Source organism: Haliotis rubra, unplaced genomic scaffold (assembly GCF_003918875.1).
Source record: "Haliotis rubra isolate DU_JTF1 unplaced genomic scaffold, ASM391887v1 Scf1490, whole genome shotgun sequence".
Lineage (NCBI taxonomy): Eukaryota > Metazoa > Mollusca > Gastropoda > Lepetellida > Haliotidae > Haliotis > Haliotis rubra.
Genome location: NW_025765437.1, coordinates 117,744 through 136,560, shown reverse-complemented (window position 1 = coordinate 136,560; position 18,817 = coordinate 117,744). Strand labels below are relative to the sequence as shown.

The 18,817-nt window shown below is 40.0% G+C and overlaps 1 protein-coding gene across 1 annotated transcript; it reads left to right on the top strand.

The window, feature by feature from the left end:
* The first annotated feature begins 11,477 nt into the window (after positions 1-11,477).
* Positions 11,478-12,074, top strand: LOC124270026. The gene has a single exon (XM_046705046.1). The coding sequence runs from the start codon at positions 11,478-11,480 to the stop codon at positions 12,072-12,074; it is 597 nt and encodes a 198-aa protein (XP_046561002.1).
* Positions 12,075-18,817: the final 6,743 nt, after the last annotated feature.

The following is an 18,817-nucleotide window of genomic DNA, read 5'->3' as shown; positions in this document are numbered from 1 at the left end:
AGATCTGGGATCAAGATGATGATGTCATTCTTGCATTTTTACTTGGTGGATGTCCAATAGCGTGTATCATGGAACTGCAAAGAGATGTATGGGCAAAAGTAATAATTAATGTAAGCCATTTTATAAGGAAATTGCGATACTTGCTAAAACACTTGTATGTATATGAAAATTTGTGACTCTATCAATTATCTATCTTAATCATTTCATGTAAAATATATTATTACCAGACATTGTAATCTTCATTCAGTTGGAGGAAATAATGAATATCTATCTGTACATACAAGGTGCTTAAGTTCGCAACACCAACATATGTATAAGATATATTTAGAGCATATACGTTGAAAATATGTACGAAAATATTTACAGTAGACCACCACCGTGGTGTAGTGGTTTGAGCGTCTGACCGGAAGTGAATCCCCGGCCGCGTCATACTAAAAGACGTTAAAATATGGTACTTGTTGGTCCCTGCCTGGCGCTAGGTATTAATGGGTACAGCAAGGACTGGTCGGCTCGGAGTAAGTGTAATGTGTCTGAGTGGGGTATTCATATAAAACCAGCTTAAGTCTGGGCTAGAACAAGCAGCCACACATGCACATGCATACAGGTCGTCATATGAGCGAAATATTCTCAAGAACGATCTTAAACCCAATTTCACCTCACCACGTTTTCAGTAATGAGCAGCATAACATGAAAGCTTCTTGGATAAAGTTTGCATAAAGAGGTATACAATTAGGGTTGACATTTTGAAGAAGATTTATTAGACAATCTTCATTAACATATTGCATATTTATGATATATTTTAGTCGAAACCTATTATATTATATATTCTATCATAAAATGAATCTCATCTACGATATTCTTAAAAAATGGACACAATCTTGATTTTCAAGTATTTTCTATTAGTATTCATCGTGATTTTTTATTAACCTAACCTTAAAAGTGATACATATATTCCTAAATATTTATTATGTAAAACTACATACAAAAAATATTTTCTGTTTTGAGGTGTGTATTATGTATTTATGAACCTGTATATTTTTAAGATGAAAGTAGAAATTTTATTTTAAAATAACCTCCTCACTGATGGAAAACAAAATGTGTCATTACAGTATTGACAGCTACTCTTCACAAGAAGTAGGGGATAATCCTCTTCTCGCTTTTCTCCCCGAAATGCCGTGCGCTTGTCTAGATAATAGCAGGTTCCCTCCGTTAGTCCTTTGTTTGTGCCCAGGACTAATATCCACTTCAAGGGACACTAGGAAACATCTTAAAATTTGCAAAATTGTATGAGATATTTGGTTCTAATAGTTGGATAATTCTTAACAAACTGGGAGCACAGTACAACCGGTAGTGAAGCCTTCATTCAGTCATAGAGACGAAAAGGTACTCCTATATGAAGATGATGCCCGTGAAGGTCCGGGGTAGAATTGGTATTCAGCAACCCATGCTTGTAAGAGGCGACTAGCGGGATCGGGTGGTCAGGCTCGCTGACTTGTTTGACATATGTCATCGTATTCCACTTGTGTAGATCGATGCTCATGTTGTTGATCACTGGATTGTGTGGTCCAGACACGAATATTTACATACCGCATCCATATAGCTGGAATATTGCGGCGTTAAACAAACAAACAAACACACAAAACACCAAGGGTAATCACTTTGCTCGACTATAACGATGAACATATGCTGCTAGAGACCTATATTCTCAACCGGATCAATATGGGACCATTACTTGTTCGTTAAGAATGATATCTAAACTATTTAGCGACCCTTCTGCATTACACAATGGAGTGTCTTACCTTCTGACCATATCCTTCAGTAAACACATATGTTGACAAAAATAAATTTCCCCGATGCCGCCATAGATTTTTCTGGTGTACTTTTTACACGATAAACACATTGCAACATATATGAAGGAATAAATAGTTCTGAAATGTGAGGAGGTTTGACGTCTTCCACTGCTCCTTCCATTGTTCACAAAGCAGAAAATGGGTACCCGGTAGAAAAGATCACACGACTATTAGCCAACTAACGCCTCACTGGCATCACTGGGTAATAATGTCCATCATGTTGTCCCTGCCGCGTGGAGTTCAGCACTGTATAAGTGGACAATTATTATCACTATTATTATTGTTATTAGTGTCAGTTTCACAAAGTGCCTTTGAGCAGGTGATCTGGATATTGGCACTATATAAATATGTATAAATAATAATAATAGACCCTCACTCTTCCTCTTCCTCAGTTGCAGATCTTTCTGAAAACCCTGTGTATATTTTGTTTCATTCCATTTATGATGAAATATCTGACATATCTTTAGAAAAACAGAGGCCAATCAAACAAACACGTGGCTCTTTTCCCAAAAAATGAAATTAATTTATTAAATGACATTATTTCTATGACACTTTCTGCGGACTGTTCATTACATGAAGTTAATTGCTGTGTCTATGCTGCCGCTCGAACATTGGAAGAACTTCACACGGTTTCCAAAGAAAAGTCATTTATATTCCTTGAGGCAGACTTTGCAAATATTGATTGACTACCAAATTGAGGGGCAAACAGTCGCAATGATTTTCATATAGCTTAAGGTATGTACTTTAAGAAATCACGTGATAGACACCTCCCATGCCAAGCTAATTAGGTTTTTGGCGGCCATTTTTTAAAGATGGCGGTCATTTTCTTGAACCCGACCCTCTGTCTACAAAAACAATGCTACAGCTAAAACTATAAGCATTAGACATAGAAATGTGGGTGAACTATGTTCAGTATTCAATGTCCCACGTTTTGATATTTAATTTGTGGGGGTTCAGCATTATTAGATTCACAAATTGGGAAAATGTATGAAAAAATAGGATTCCACCCCCTTCCCCCCAAATGCAGATATTTTGTTATTTTCTCGGGAAAATAATGATCACTGAGAGCAGAACTTACATACATTAGAAAGTCTACGTCTCTAAGTATACATTTGTGTCCATTTGATATTAAAAGTCCATTTGAATTTAGATTTGCATAAGGTTTATAACGCAGGTCCCATTTTTCACTAAATGGCAGCCTTGCAGTGAAAAATGACTATCACCCTCTGAAAACAAATTGTAAGCTCTAATTGTAAGCTTGAAGTAGGTTTTATTGGATAAAATGTGTTCAGTATTGAATTTCCCACATTTTGATATCTAATTGAGATGTACTCGCAAGGGCAGGTGTAGACTTCGGAAGCTTTCTGCACAACAGAGAGAAGGGCCTCCTCAGCACAGATCCCCAACACCGCTTACTCATCTCCATTACATCGACATCGAGCTCCTTGCCAAAGGAGATACCAATTGGAAAGAACAGGTTCCCCTTTTCGAGTCCTTTTCTAATGGTATTTGAATGACGTTTGGACTCGACAAATGTGATACTCTTCATTTGAAACGTGGTAAGGTAGTTAATGGTGGATCGGTAAAGTTACAGTGGGAAGGAGGGAACACTGCCATGAAGTGGTGTTCCTTTATTTGTTTTCCTCAGTATATACAAAGCAGCAAGCTATGTCGACAGAAACGTGAACCATTGCTCGGAGGCTAACAACTCAGAAGCAAAGCAATCATAAGTCCTTAGAAATCAATTCCAGGAATCTATTTTGGGGGAATGGTTTGGGCTAGATACGACAGCGAGAGGGAAGTGTGCGCAGGTTATATGAGTTGTCACACTGATATGATTTCCATATGATTAAACAACTTGGGTATGGATTATTGGGTTATTAACCGTCTCCAACAGTACGTGTAAACAGACATACACCGATGTAGTGTAAATATGTATATAGTTAGTGCCATGAGCAACCACTTGGTGATTGGATATATGGCGCTATACAAATCGACTTATTATTATTATTATTATGTAAAAGCACCTGTCTGAATTATCAGATGGGGTACATATTGCAAGTTTTACATAAGAATGTTTTTCTCAATCAAGGACTGTGCAACCTAAGGCAAATATAGTACAACCAGAAATTATTGAGAATTTAAAGATTGTATTTTTTATATTTTTTTCACTCATTACTCACGTATTAAATGTGAATATTAGCAGAACATAACTCCAGATTCAAAGACAGGTGAACAGATAGTATTTTGTCAAGTCACCATGGGCAGCAATGCAGGCTTCAATACGGCGAGGCATACTACTGATAAAGAAGTTAGAAAGTCGTGGCCCATGCTGTCCCAATATCGGACCATCTCTTCTTTCATTTCAGCAATATTTGTCATTTTTTTCTTATTGACACTTTCCTTCATAAGTCCCCAAACAATTTCTACGGGATTTAGGTGAGGGCTATAGCTTGGCCAATCTAATAATGTCATATTTTGTGTCCGAAACCAGGCCTGTGCATGCTTTGAACGATGTTTTGGGTCGTTGCTGGAAAATCCAAAAATTTCCATTTGTCTTTTGTGGCAAGCATGGGCTGCTGAAGACCTATTCTACCCCGGATCTTCACGGGTCAGGAGCTGTTACAACAGGGATGGAATTGAACACTTTTCACATTGACGAGGTCTCATGACAATATGATAAAGAAGCTGTCCCCCACAAAACATCAACTTGTAAAATACTAAGGCAACAGATCAAAGGTGTTGTTAACGTACCATTGATAAATGAAAGACAAATAGGATTTTAGAGAGAAAAATAGAAAACATCATACCAGCCTGTCCAGGTGTTAAACATGTTGCTAGGATGCAAGTTGTGAAAAAACCCCACAGAGATTCCATCTCCTTCTGCCACCACCAAGGATACTGAACAACGTGGCAGTTATAAGTTATATCACTACTTACACAAGGTAGTGCATTGATGTAAACGAAATGCTTTTGTATTTATACAGGTTAGGCATACTTGCAATGTGACCCGTGGCATCTTCTTGCGGTTGCATCGAAACGTTGTCGGGACATGGCTGAAGACATCTCTGTCGTGTAATGACGTTTAGCGAATCTAGATCCGTATTTGCTCTGTCAACACCATAAGGGCCTAGCCTCTGATTTGCTAATACCGATATATTATGACGAAAAGATGTACAGGCCTTGGCGGTCGTTGAACTGAATAATCTGGCCTTGATAGTTTTGTACAAGTGAGTTCGTAGATACTATTCATAATGATATAGCATACACATTGCATTTTCTGTGGAAGTTATACTATTTATCATGAAAATATTTGTATCTATGTCTGCAGTAATATATTTTAATATTTCTTAATAAAATTAGTGTTTGCTGTGGGTGTTATCTTGTGAACTTCCAGTTCGTCAAGCACTTGCAGTAATAGATTTTGAGCGTCATCAATTTAATTACAGTCTGCTAATAGATGCCGGTTCGACCACCATACAAACACTGTATTTCTATGATATGTCGATATGAATTACCGTGACTGTCCAGTAATGTGCATGGTTTGAAATCTTGGCTAACCGAACATTTTAAGATATATTAAACACTCACAGTCGGAGCACAGGTCTTTTGTCCACGTTAGACGAAGAAGCAGTGAGCAAACAAGAACCTTGGTGTACACCTACTTGAACATTCTATACATGGCTTTCCTAAAACAACACAACACAAAGTCTGTTCAATGTGCATGGTCGACGATATGAATCATGTTTGGACTGAAGGCGGGTTGGATTAACTGGCTATTGTCTTGTTGAACATATGTGGGAGAACCATGAACTGTTCAACAGAATACCAAATTTACAAATAACAGCTACTGACCCGTGAAGATCCGGGGTAGAATAGGTCTTCAGCAGCCCATGCTTGCCACAAAAGGCGACTATGCTTGTCCAAAGGCGACTAATGGAATCGGGTGGTCAGGCTCGCTGACTTGGTTGATACATGTCATCGGTTCTCAATTGCGTAGATCTATGCTCATGCTGTTGATCGACCCGTGAAGGTCTGGGTTAGAATTGATCTTCAGCAACCCATGCTTGTCGTAAGAGGCGACTAACGGGATCGGGTGGTAAGGGAACCGCTGACTTGGTTGACACATGTCATCGGTTCCCAATTGCGCAGATCGATTTTCATGCTGTTGATCAATGGATTGTCTGGTCCAGATTCTATTATTTACAGACCGACGTCATATTGCTGAGTGCAGCGTAAAACGAAACTCACTCACTTAAACACGTAACATGTTTATGTAAACAATTAGCCATATTAAAAAAAACTGCACAATTGTACTTAACTATAGATAAACATAGCTGGACATTAGGAGGGACCCACAATACGTACCCATTGCGGGCAATATTCGGTGCATATGTTACCACTCCGAATAAAATATAACCCGATGAATAAGTGTTAAAATGCATACCTCATATTGTCTGAAACTAACAAAAATAAGATTATAGTCCAGTTGCTCCCTTAATAGTAAACCCGCATAGCAATAGCCATTAGCAATGCTTAAAACAGTTATCAAGAGTGAAAATATAATTGTATTTTTTAAGATTTCTAAAATGTACAATATGTGACTTATCTACGTTAACATCAATGTCCATTTTTTTACTCCAATTATTCAGAATTTTAAACAATTTATTCACATCATTCGCTTAACCTCAAACCAAATGGGAACATACTCAAACACTGAATTGAACATTAAGATACAGTGCTAATATATTTTCATTAACGCCAACACAATCCCCTTAACGCCTCAAAATGTACCATAAAATCACAAGCCTTTCAAAAATCTATGAAAGCAGCAAACGATGATTTTTTTACAATTTCCACAAACACACATATACTGCAAATATGACCAACAATTATATGCTGAACAGCAAAAGAAACGCAAGTTTCGAGAAAATGAAATGACTAACGGGTCGCTGGCTTGGTTGACTCATGTCATCGGTTCCCAATTGCGCAGATCGATGTTCATGCTGTCGATCACTGGATTGTCTGGTCCAGACTCGATCATTTACAGACCGCCGCCATATAACTGGAATATTGCTGAGTGCGACGTAAAACTAAACTCACTCACACACTCTATAGATGTACATTTCCTTCACCGTCGGGGACGATGGGGTAGCCAGGTGGTTAAAGTGTTCGCTCGAGCTCCATTCCCCGCATGGGCACAAATCGAGGTAAACCGATACTCTCACACTCGCAAAGATTTGCTCATGATATAGTCGGAAGTTTCCAGTTAATTTCTTGCAGATGTGGAAACGGTTGCATTACTGTTTTTGACACGCGTGACTCGATAACTATCATCAACAAGATGTTTTTAACACTGTCGATGAATACTGTGATTTGTCTGTTTATTGTTAACGCCGTACCCAGCAATATTATAGCTGTAAGGTGGTCTGTAAATATTTACGAGTCTTGACGAGCTAATCCAGTGACCAACATTGATACGATGACATTTGTCAATCAGTTCAGCGAGCCTGACCAGAGCTACAGTGAACTAAGTTGTGGTGTGTTAAAAGCCAGGGTGGTGTTTATTAATATATTTAAGAGCTGTTAATATGGCCTTATTTTCCACTGTGAAAATAGAGCTGTTCTTTGGTAGTCGAGAAGATACTGTTCGGGGTCCAATGACAGTGGCACATGCCACGGCGCCACCATCCCTGGACCCATCTGTAAATAAGGATTGGTATGTATTATATCTATTTTTTAATTGATTATATTCTTGTTTATATTGTAATTCATTAGTTACAGTTTTCTTAAACTTTGTCAGAGTTAGGTCAACGTCTGGTCTCACCAGTTGCCAAGGAGGAGAAGAAAGAAGAAGGGAAGGAGACATATTTTCCAGCCCAATGCCGGCAGCAGAAATGAATGGTTTAATTCTCAAACCAAGAGGCGGAACACTAGAAGACTTTTTGTTGTACAAATCCTCATAGAGAGGATTAAAGACACAATTAAAAGCAGGGTTAAACTCGTTAGAATATAGTTTGGTAATATATTGTAAAGATAATTTAATACGGCGTTGGGTAATAGAAGGCTCATCTGCCTCAACATAGAGAGTATCAACAGGAGATGTTCTGAATGACCCAAGACAAAGTCACCTTGGTGGTGGACAGAATCAAGCACTTTTAAGTTGCCTTTTCAGGCTCCACCATATACGATGGAGCCATAAGTTTAGATCGAACCAATGATCTGTATCAGTGAAATAGGGTAGTTCGATCCCCTCCCCACTTAGAATTGGAGACAACCTTTAACAAATCTAGTGCTTTTAGGCATTTAGCTGTAAGGGATTTAATGTGTGGCAGAAAGGTTAAATGAGAATAAAAAATTAGACCCAAGAATTTGGCCTCCTTGACAATTTTGATGGGAGTGCCATTTAAAGATATCACTGGGTCCTTATGCGGCTTATATTTTCTACAAAAGTATAGATTATTAGTTTTTGATTTAGAAACTTTAAAGCCGTTTTCAAGACACCATTTATTTATTTTATTCAAACATAACTGCAATTGCCGTTGGTTATGAGGTTATCCATCAATTGAATCATTTAAAACCTTGGATAAACTGTTGATCTTAATGCTAAACAATGTCGCAGACAAAATACTGCCTTGTGGGACACCCTGATCCTGATTATAATGGTCAGACAGGGTTGAACCCACTCGAACTTGAAAGTGTCTGTCTGTTAAAAACTGTGATATAAAAAGAGGTAAACGATCCCTCAAACCAAAATCATGTAAATCCTTTAAAATGCCATGCTTCCAGGTTGTATCGTGCGCTTTCTCGAGATCAAAGAATATCGATACGGCATGTTGTTTATTTACTATTACATATTTAACAAAGGATTCTAGTCGTACCAAATGATCAATGGTACTACGATTTTTCCTGAAACTACATTGGATATTGGTTATGAGATTATTGGTTTCAAGACACCAAGTTAATCTATTGTTTACCATTCGTTCGATGGTTTTAAGGACACAACACGTTAAGAGATTGGTCTGTAATTAGACGGATCAGTACGATCCAGGCCAGGTTTTGGAATAGGGACTACAATGGCATTACGCCACGAAGTCCAATATTTGATCAAAGATTTCTAAAAGGATTTCTAAAAATGATTCCGGCAAATGCTTCAAGAGCTGACAGTGAATATTATCCGCTCTTGTTGCTGTATCATGAGCTTGCTCAAGGGCGGTATGGAGCTCATGTAACGAAAATAGTTCACCATTGTCTGAGTTAAAGTTTATTCTTTTCTTCTCCCGTTGTTTCTGATACTTTTGAAACTCAGGGACATAATTAGATGAAGATGAATGCTTGGCAAGAGTTTCACCAAATGTATTTGCAATGTCAGTTTTATTAGTCAATAACTTATCACCGTCCTTCAAATGATGAACAGCAGATTTGGAACCTTTGCCCTATATTCTTTGGATCATGTTCCACACCTTTGACACAGGTGTACGTGAATTTATTTTAGAAACATAATTTCGCCAAGACTGACGCTTGTTTTGTTTAAAAGAACGTCTAGCCTTAGCATTAGTAATTTTGACTTTGTCTATATTATAGAAAGTAGGGTGTTTGCGAAAAACAATTTCGGCCTTCTTCGTACATTTTCTGGCCTGTTTGCATTCATTATTAAACCGTGGTTTACGAATATGTGGAATTGCAGAGGACTTAGGAATTGTTTTGTCAGCAATGTGATTTAGTATATCCGAAAACGACTCTATAGGATCTTCACTGTCATGATCAAGTGTTCAACACACAGAGTCTCGTATAGTGACCAATCAGCCCTGGCGAAATTTCTCATTGGCAAAGGTGGATCATCTCCAGGGTTGATTGTTTTGAGAATGGTAGGGAAGTGGTCACTCCCATATAGGTCATCATTGACCATCCTTTCAAATTCCTTATACAAGTTTGAGTCAGCGAGAGACAGATCCAGGGAATAATATGTTCCCGTAGCTGGATGCAACTATGTGGCTGAATCATCATTTAGAATACAAAAAATGTTATCAGCAACAAATTCCTCAAGGATTTTACCTTTAGTATTAGTGTGGACACTTCCCCAAAAACTATGTCAAGCTCGGACATATCATCTAGGAGGTGATCACGGTCCTTTACAATGCCTTTGCTTGAATTAAGTGACCTGTAGTCAGATACTGAAACGGGGAATCCAGCCAATGTATCAACAGATTGTAAGTTGGTAGCTTGCTGTCTTTTGGCACATTCGATTATAAGTGATCCGGACCTCATACGTTTGATATTCTTAACATCACCGGCTATACCATACACTCCTTTTAAAATTGCAAATGGATTCAATTTTATAGGTTGCATGTCTGGAGATTATAGAACCAGAAATCTCGGCCAGTACTCAACTTGTTTAAGAGGTCGACAGCCTTCATTAACCTCATGATCATTGTCAAGTTGACGCTTTTTTTCAAGGGGGTTTCAAGAGCATGTTTAAGTATAAAAGATTCATCAACCCAGCTCCCCACCCACCATGGAGTGTCATAAAGACCATGCTATATACAAGTGGATCTCCGACTTGCAGCACCAAGGATACTGGGATGATATACTCAGGCAGAAAGATTAAACAAGTAATCAATCTACCAGATTGGCCCATGAGCCATCGCCTTCTGAGCATAAGACTCTAGGCAATTAAAATAGGACAAGTGATGTTTTAGAAACAAAAATTAGCCATGACCTAAAGTCAAAAATATTGTTAATATAATTTGTGCAAATACAACTGATGCACAGGGCTCGACATGACCGACCGGTTGGTTGAACCCCGCCCATTCAACCACCCGTCTGGGTGAAGTAAGGGGCGAAGTGGTGTGTTTGGCAAAGGAACTCTGTTCCTGGAACCAGTGCCCATGAGCCACCGCCTTCTGGCATAAGACTCTAGGCAAGCATATAGTATATAATTTGAAATACAAACATCCACTATCACAAATGTACAAACATGTACAATAATTGCAATAAGTATGTTGTCCATGCACAGGGCACGGCTTGACCGGCCGATTGATAGAACCGGGCCAGTTCTACCACCCGTCTAGGTGAAGTAAGGGGCGAAGTTGTGTGTTGGGCAAAAGGAACACGGTTTCAGGCTCCCAGTGCCCTCAACCACCAGACTCCCGTCCTCCACCGACACAAGGGCGCAACCCAAGTCAAACGGGTTGGTGGACCAAATATACCCCCCGGGTCCACAACAGGGGTTGAAGAGCGCTTAGCGTTACCCATCACCCACGTCTCTTCACGGATGCCTTGTTGCCATGGAACAGACGGACCCCTTTGCAGGTGATGAAACGTTCTTGGTGCGCACCAACAGTTAGCTAGCAGGTGCTAATAAACACATTATAAAACCAAAAACAAAACAAGGCTGCCAGAATAACAACTAAGACTAAACAGCGTTTTGCCCTAGCACAAATAAAATAACTGCTTGAAGGCAAGCTGTGAAAAACACCTTGTGTACGTAACGGAAACACAGCGGGGTATAAATGTAAGACTGGCGACAAATGCTGCATACGAAGACAGTCCGTTGACAGGAACACTATTAAAGGCGGCAAACGAGGACGTGTAGACAGCTTAAAGTTAATACTCAACTCAACAACAATGAACCTGTCCTACGCGCCAAAATCAGCACTGCATGTTATGGTTGTAGGAAAGGCTGGTATTGGCAAACGTTCCTTCTTGAGTCAGCTGCAGGATGTATGGGGCGAAAGTCAGATGTCCTTCGAAAACGAATATAAATGGACCATCAAAGACTGTGAGGTAATCTTTCACATCGCTGATGTAACGCAAGACAGTGTTTCTGACAGAGGTTTGCAGAAAAAGATCGGAGCGTGTGATGCTTTCATTCTGATGCACTTGGTAGAGGACAAAGAGTCTTTCAAGGTGCTGCCTCTGATCAAAGATATTATTCTCAAAGAAAAGCACATGGAAACAGATTTGCCTATATTTGTTGTCGGTCATCGAGTGGACTGTAAGGAACTTGTGACTGAGTCTAAGATAGCCTCTGTGGTGGTGTGGGACTGGCTGATGAACTACAGGGAGCTATTTGAAAATAACCTTGAACATGTCATGAAACTCTCTGGAGACATGATGACTAAGTGTCTTGGAAATTTGTATGCACCAATCATTGAAGAACCAACACCGAAAAAAAAGCAGTCAATATTAAAGCGATTTAGACGCATCTTCAGAATACGATAAATTCTGGAAAGAGGACATGTTCTGGAACATTTTATGGAGGAGGCCACATCTGCTCAGCCGTTCAAAGACTGGCTGACTAACTGAGTTTGGTTTTACATCGCTTTTAGCAATATTCCAGCAATATCACGGCTGGGGACACCAGAAATGGACTTGACTCATTGTACCCATGTGGGGATTCGAACCCGGGTCTTCGGCGCGACGAGCCAACGCTTTAACCACTAGACTAACCCACCACCCCCCGTTCCAAGAACGTTTGGTGGGTGCTACAAGAGGATACATAGATATATCTATATCTTTGGGGGTTTACCTCAACTACCCATTCCCATAAGGACACGGCCATCACAGGGACAGTTCCTCATGGATAGAGAACTCTTTTCCATCAACATTGGTACTGAGATTTGTGTTATTACTGTTACTAATTTTGATCGTTTGTGTCAAGCTGACCAACCCTTCTTGTGTTGTAAGAGATCACTTGTTCTGTTCAGTGTTGAACTTAACAATTTCCTGTACATCTATTCTGATTCAAATGATTCCGATGCCCGGTCGGCGACTCATGTGTATACTAATGCTGATTAATAACTCTAGATGTTGACTTATAGTATTATTGTCACTCTAGGGCAATGTAAATCTTAAGATATTTTTCAAAATATTGGATATCAAAATTCTGTAATATGGGGCACAGACTTTCTGGTTTGGAAGCATTGGAAAAGGTTCACTTTTATGCGTGGTCCAAAACATTTTGGGAGTTAAATTAAATACCCCAAATGTGATGATTTGTGGCGAATGTGGGTGCTTCCCACTTTATCTATAAGCACAAATATCCATGTAAGTTATCAAATACTGGGTAAAGCTCTGTTTGTTTGACACAGAAGATCACATTAGTTAACGAATGTTAGAAATTTACTAAAACATTTTGCTTTAAGTGAGTGAGTGAATATTGTATTCCGCTGCTTTTAGCAATATTCCAGCAATATCACGGCGGGGACACCAGAAATTGGCTTCACACATTGTACCCATGTCGGGAATCGAACCCGGGTCTCCAGCGTGACGAGCGGACGCTTTAAAAATTAAGCTATCCCACCGTCCCGTGGCTTTAAGTAATGTATTGTTGTCAAAACAGATTACTAGTCCAAGGTCATATAATGCAGTCGTTAAACTCCACTTTTTACGGTACTTTTAAATCAGTTTTAAATGTAGAGCAATACCTCCTCTAAAATTCGTCGTTTCGTTAACCAGATTTAGACGTTCTGCACATGTTCTTACGATCGAGAAGGTAAGATATTATGCTATTCCAAAAGAAAACAGATTGTTTAATTTTGAAAATTTAAATGTAATTGTAGACGTGTTCCACGTTTTGTTGGTGTGTCCTAGGTATGTATATCCACCACTTTTGTATATAGACAAACACGTCTGCAAACTTTGTGATTGTATGCCGTTATTGTTATCTGACTTTGTACTATGGGCATGTGACCTCTTCAGTACTGGAATAAAAGACGAATTCCCTGTTGTCACTGTTACTACAGTTTGCTCTATATGCGAATCGCAGAGGGTCGATTCAAGTATATCAATTCCATCTTGAGATGGCGAAGTACGACACTTCATAATAACGGATGTTAAAGCAGCCGGTCGGTAGTCATTGTGTTCTATGTGTTGATGAACCATTGACACTTACATTACAGCTCGTTTGAGACAAAATGATACCGATGAATTGCAATCTAACACAAAAGCAAATAGACATAAAAGAATCAAACCAACGCGGACTGCAATAAAAACGACAGACCAACTCTAGTTCCCAATGCACCCTTGTAACAAACTGGGAAAACGCACAAATAAATGATGGCAGTTTCTTATAAAAATTTATATTTGTGTCACAAATTATACACAATTTTCCGAGAGTTGGTCTGTTGATCACACTAGAAATATGCTCCCTATGTAGAACGATAACAGAACGGTTAAAGGTTTTCAGCAAGGTGTTTTATTAATACAACACTACGCTTCGACTTACAGTGATCACAAAGGCCGTGGCAGAGACTTGAGAGAGGCGAGGGATGTTTTCAGACGTTCACAGGTATGTCAGCTTGTCCTTACGGGTGTGTCTTCTCCCGAGTCAGCTGCTAGATCGTCACTGTGTTGGTTTTCTCAGAAGAGTCTTCTGGACTGCTCAGCTGGTCTTGGTCTGGTCAGGGTTCAGCGCTCTCCAGTGCCTCTCTGATGACTCTAGCTCTCCGCTGCCTCCATTGCGCCTCTCTTCACAGGGCTGTTTATATAAGGCTTCTTAATGGCCGAAGTTCATATACACAGATTGGTTGTGGCCTCTTTGCCTTGTCGAAAGCTGTCTTTCGATGCAAAGCAATGCAGTATTCAAGTACATTCCAAGCAATATCACAAAATTGACTTACCGGTTCATGATGAATTTAAACCACAGTGTAAAGAAGTATGTTATGAAGGCTCACGGTAAAATGTATGAATGCAGACAGCCTACAAAATACATTTTGAAAATCCATTTCTCTTTTATAAATTCTGATTTGAATTTCCCACTGTGTCAGTGAGGGGGCCAGAGGAGGTGCGTTTCCATAGAAACAGGCCTGTGAGTTGGCTAAATGTTTCATTCAGGGTTTCATATACTGAGTCAAAAAAGAAACTTCACAAAATGTAATTTGAAAAATAATGAATAAGTTCTTTCTGATGATACATGTATGTATCCGAAATGGGATCCCTATCTTTCGACTCTAGAAAAACGTTACCCACTCAAACCCATCCATTCGTCGTGCAAATGTTAGTGCCAAATCAGGTTTTGCACGTGCAGTCGATCACGTGATCTTCACATCGAAGTTTTCTTCATATGCACGTGTTTGCATTCGCCTCAAGAATTGAAAAAAACACTTTTAAACCACAGTTCTAACAGTACTTGAAATGCCACGATTGTCAAATGTGCAACATGAACGTGCCGTTGGCATGTTGCAAGCGAGAAGATCAGTTATTGACGTCGCAAGAGCAATGGGATGCAGCCGTCGAACTGTGTATGACTTGCGAGGTCGTCTACAACAAACTGGTACCACTTCTGATCGCCCAAGGTCGGGTCGTCCACGTGTGACGTCACGAGCAGAAGACCGTCAAATCGTCCTACGTCATCTACGTGACAGATTTCTGCCGGCTACACGAACCAGGGCTGAGAGGTTTAGAGGTCGACTGTCAACACAGACCATTCGAAATCGGTTGCGGGCTGCCAATCTCCATTCTCGACGTCCATATCGTGAGCCAATATTGACGCCGTTTCATCAACGTCAACGTCTGCTGTGGGCCCAACGCCACCTCCGATGGACCCAGAGAGACTGGAATCGTTTTTAGCGATGAATCCAGGTTTACCCTCAGATTCGCGGACGGCAGGCATAGAGTCTGGAGACGACGTCGTAAACGGTATGCCCAATGTTGTGTACAGGAAGGCGACAGATTCAGGGCGGAAGTTGCATGGTGTGGAGTGCTTTCTGTGGGAACAACCGTTCCCAACTTCTGGTCATGCGTGGAAACCTCACAGCTGCTGCTTACCGCGACCAGGTGCTCACCCCTGAACTCGTTCCTTTCATGGCGGCTCATGGCCCAGGTCTACAGTTCCAGCATGATAATGCTCGGCCGCATACCGCGATGTTGACACGAAATTTCCTTCAAAACGCTGGAATCAACGTCATGGACTGGCCATCGAGGTCCCCTGACCTTAATCCAATAGAGCACGTTTGGGAAGCACTTGGGAGAAGGCTTCGTGGTCTAAGGAACCAACCTCAGAAATTGCAAGAGCAATGGCGCAGAATCCCCAACCACGTGTTCACAAGCATCAGGCAGTCGATGAGGTGACGGTGTTTGGCAGCGGTGAATACGCGGGGCGGCCATACACGATATTGAACTGAGAAATTTCGCATTTTTATTCTTGTGACTTGACAAACCCATGTTTTGGAACGGCGGTGTAGCCTAATGTAACTGATTATGGCACTGTCAGTGTATCGAGTACATCACACAGATCTCAGCAATGAAATAATAACAATTTAACCATCTTACCATTTCTTGTTATTTTATAGTGCCCTGAAGAAAGAATGTGAAGTTTCTTTTTTGACTCAGTATATTTCAGGCAGGCTGTGAAAATAGGGCTAGGGTTGTACACTTATTTGATGCTGACATCCCCATGCTGAAGATTTTATTTTCAGAACAAATGTAAAAAATGAAATTGCATATATGCTAATCAAATTAATCTCTTGAGTCATCAAAATATGTAGTGAAAGGGTTGTCGGGCATTTAATAAAAGTAACATGTTTATTCTGGTAGAAACTTCCAAGGTTAACCTTTGACATCGCCAGGCTCTTGCTGGCACCCATAGCCGTTACGCTCCTGTCACTCGTGGGCAGATAACATCTACACTGCTGAGGAGTAGGGGGCGGTGGGGTAGCCTAGTGGTTAAAGAGTTGGCTCGTCACGTCAAAGACCAGGTTTCGATTCCCCACATGGGTACAATGTGTGAAACCCATTTCGTGATATTTCGGGAATATTGCTAAAAGCGGTGTAAAACCATACTCACTTACTCACTCACTGACTCACTCACTGAGGGGTTCGGCTGTCAAAACCTACAGACCCGTTATACTGGGCCACTTGACGTAATTTCTATAAACTTACATGTTGTTTTCATGAAGTGAGTTTATGATGGATCTTTGTAAAATCTGACAGGCAAATGTGAAATCATCTCGACCACTATTTAACCAATGACATCACATTTATCAACTTACGTATGGTTCAACAATGCACAATCCCATAGGCCGCCATGTTAAAGGAGTTCACGGCACTGTACATATGTTGATTAAATGGTTGCAATTCGAAAAATATGCAACGGAAAATTAAACAGAAATTATTTGATAGTAGGTAAGATGATTCCTCACAAATATGCAAAATTTGACTAGGATCTTACGAATATTAAATTTATGAAAAATATTTATGCTAAACTAAATCAACATGTAAGTCTATGGAAATTACGACATCTGGCACGAGCTAATATCCATATGTACGATGTGTAAGGTCACTGTTCGAGAGGTCATTTTTCAACTGGTGTTATTGTCCGCTGGTGCCATGGCGAACGCTTGTTTTCTTCTTAACATTGTATTAAAGCAGTGAGTCAACTCCCTGCTATGACGTCAGGTAACATAATGCCAAACTCTGCTCATTATTCCTCGGTAGTTTCCGGAACACCAGAAGTTTTGGCTTCAAACATTGACTTAAGAAACACCTTTCTTCTTCAACATATTTTTTTAACTTACTTTATAAATGATTTGGTTTCTAGTACCGTATCTTCTTTACGGTATTGCATGTATATGATGAATACTACTTTGTTGAAACCGATGACCAATGTTGAAACATGACACCGAGGACTCGGTCGAGAATGAAAAGCCCGTCTGGGACATACTCTGAAGACTCCCCAATATTTGCGTGGCGGGTTCAATCCAAGGCCCTCAGACTGAGGATCTCAACAATCCTGCGAATATTTCGAGGCTTCTGAGTTGTTTTCCGCTTAAATCTAAAGTCATGTATACTTGTAAATTGGATTCTTTGGGTGATAAAAGTGTCATCGATTCCGGCTTTCAGGAACTCTTCAATGGAAATATTGCCAGCATCAATTTTGATGTTACTCTGTAAAGTGACAAAAAAGCACGTAGGTACACTTGGAAATAGTTCTTTGGAGAATTGCTCTGTGAGTCGCAAAACCAGGCATTTGACTAAATAAATGAATAGTTCAGAAAAATATGAATCGATGGTTGATGGTTGCTTCGCAAGTACATTGATGGAGCATTTACCAACATTTAGACACACGTCTCCCAGCTTTTTAATGTGGAAGCTTTGAAGACCTTGCAAAACATACAAACGAAGAAAAGATGGGCAAGAAGGTAGTGAGAATTGTCTATTCGTAGCAATTTGAAAGGGATGGTTTTGGATCTGACAGCAAAATATTTAGGGAGGTCAATACAACAAATTTCATGACATTGGTTACCTCGACGCAGAGATCACTGTGCCAAAAAGGTCGGGACCATGTTGGACGCTAAATTGAAATCATTGTGCCATTTAAGCATACAAAGAAGGATCGGTAACGTCATCACAGCGCAAAAGGAGAATGCGTTGTGGGAGAGGGTTTGCGTGGGGGATGACACCACGTGGAAGTTACTTGAAACCGTGGTCTATTTGAATGGGATAAACGTTATTATACTAGGCGGAGATGAACATGGTGCTCTTAAAGTTAGGTGAATTTTCATACTTCGGTGCTGTTACAAGGAACAATAAGTAGTATTATCTGAACTGGTTTCAAAAAAATTCAGTGAGCCTACAGTTTTTGAGGATTTGAATTACGAAGTCACTGATTATTGCTTCTCCAGTCATTGGTTCTTGCTCAATATGTGTTAGAGGGATTTGCCTGCTAAGGGTGTAGACCGTGAATAGACACAGAACTTCAGGGGTACAACATGTTTAATTGTACATTGTACCCCTGTTTTCATTTTACCAGTGAGTGCTAGTGAGTGAGTGAGTGACACTTCAACATGTTCCTTTTCACAAGCTAAATAAATGATTCGATTTCTCATTCCTGTTATAGCCAAAGTCTTTGAGACGGTTCTTGAAGAGAGACTCCCTGAATTACAGATTCAAACTTTCCTAACAAACATCAAATGGCCCATCAGAAAGGACGCTCTTCAATTCATGCTTCCTTCAACCTACAGGAG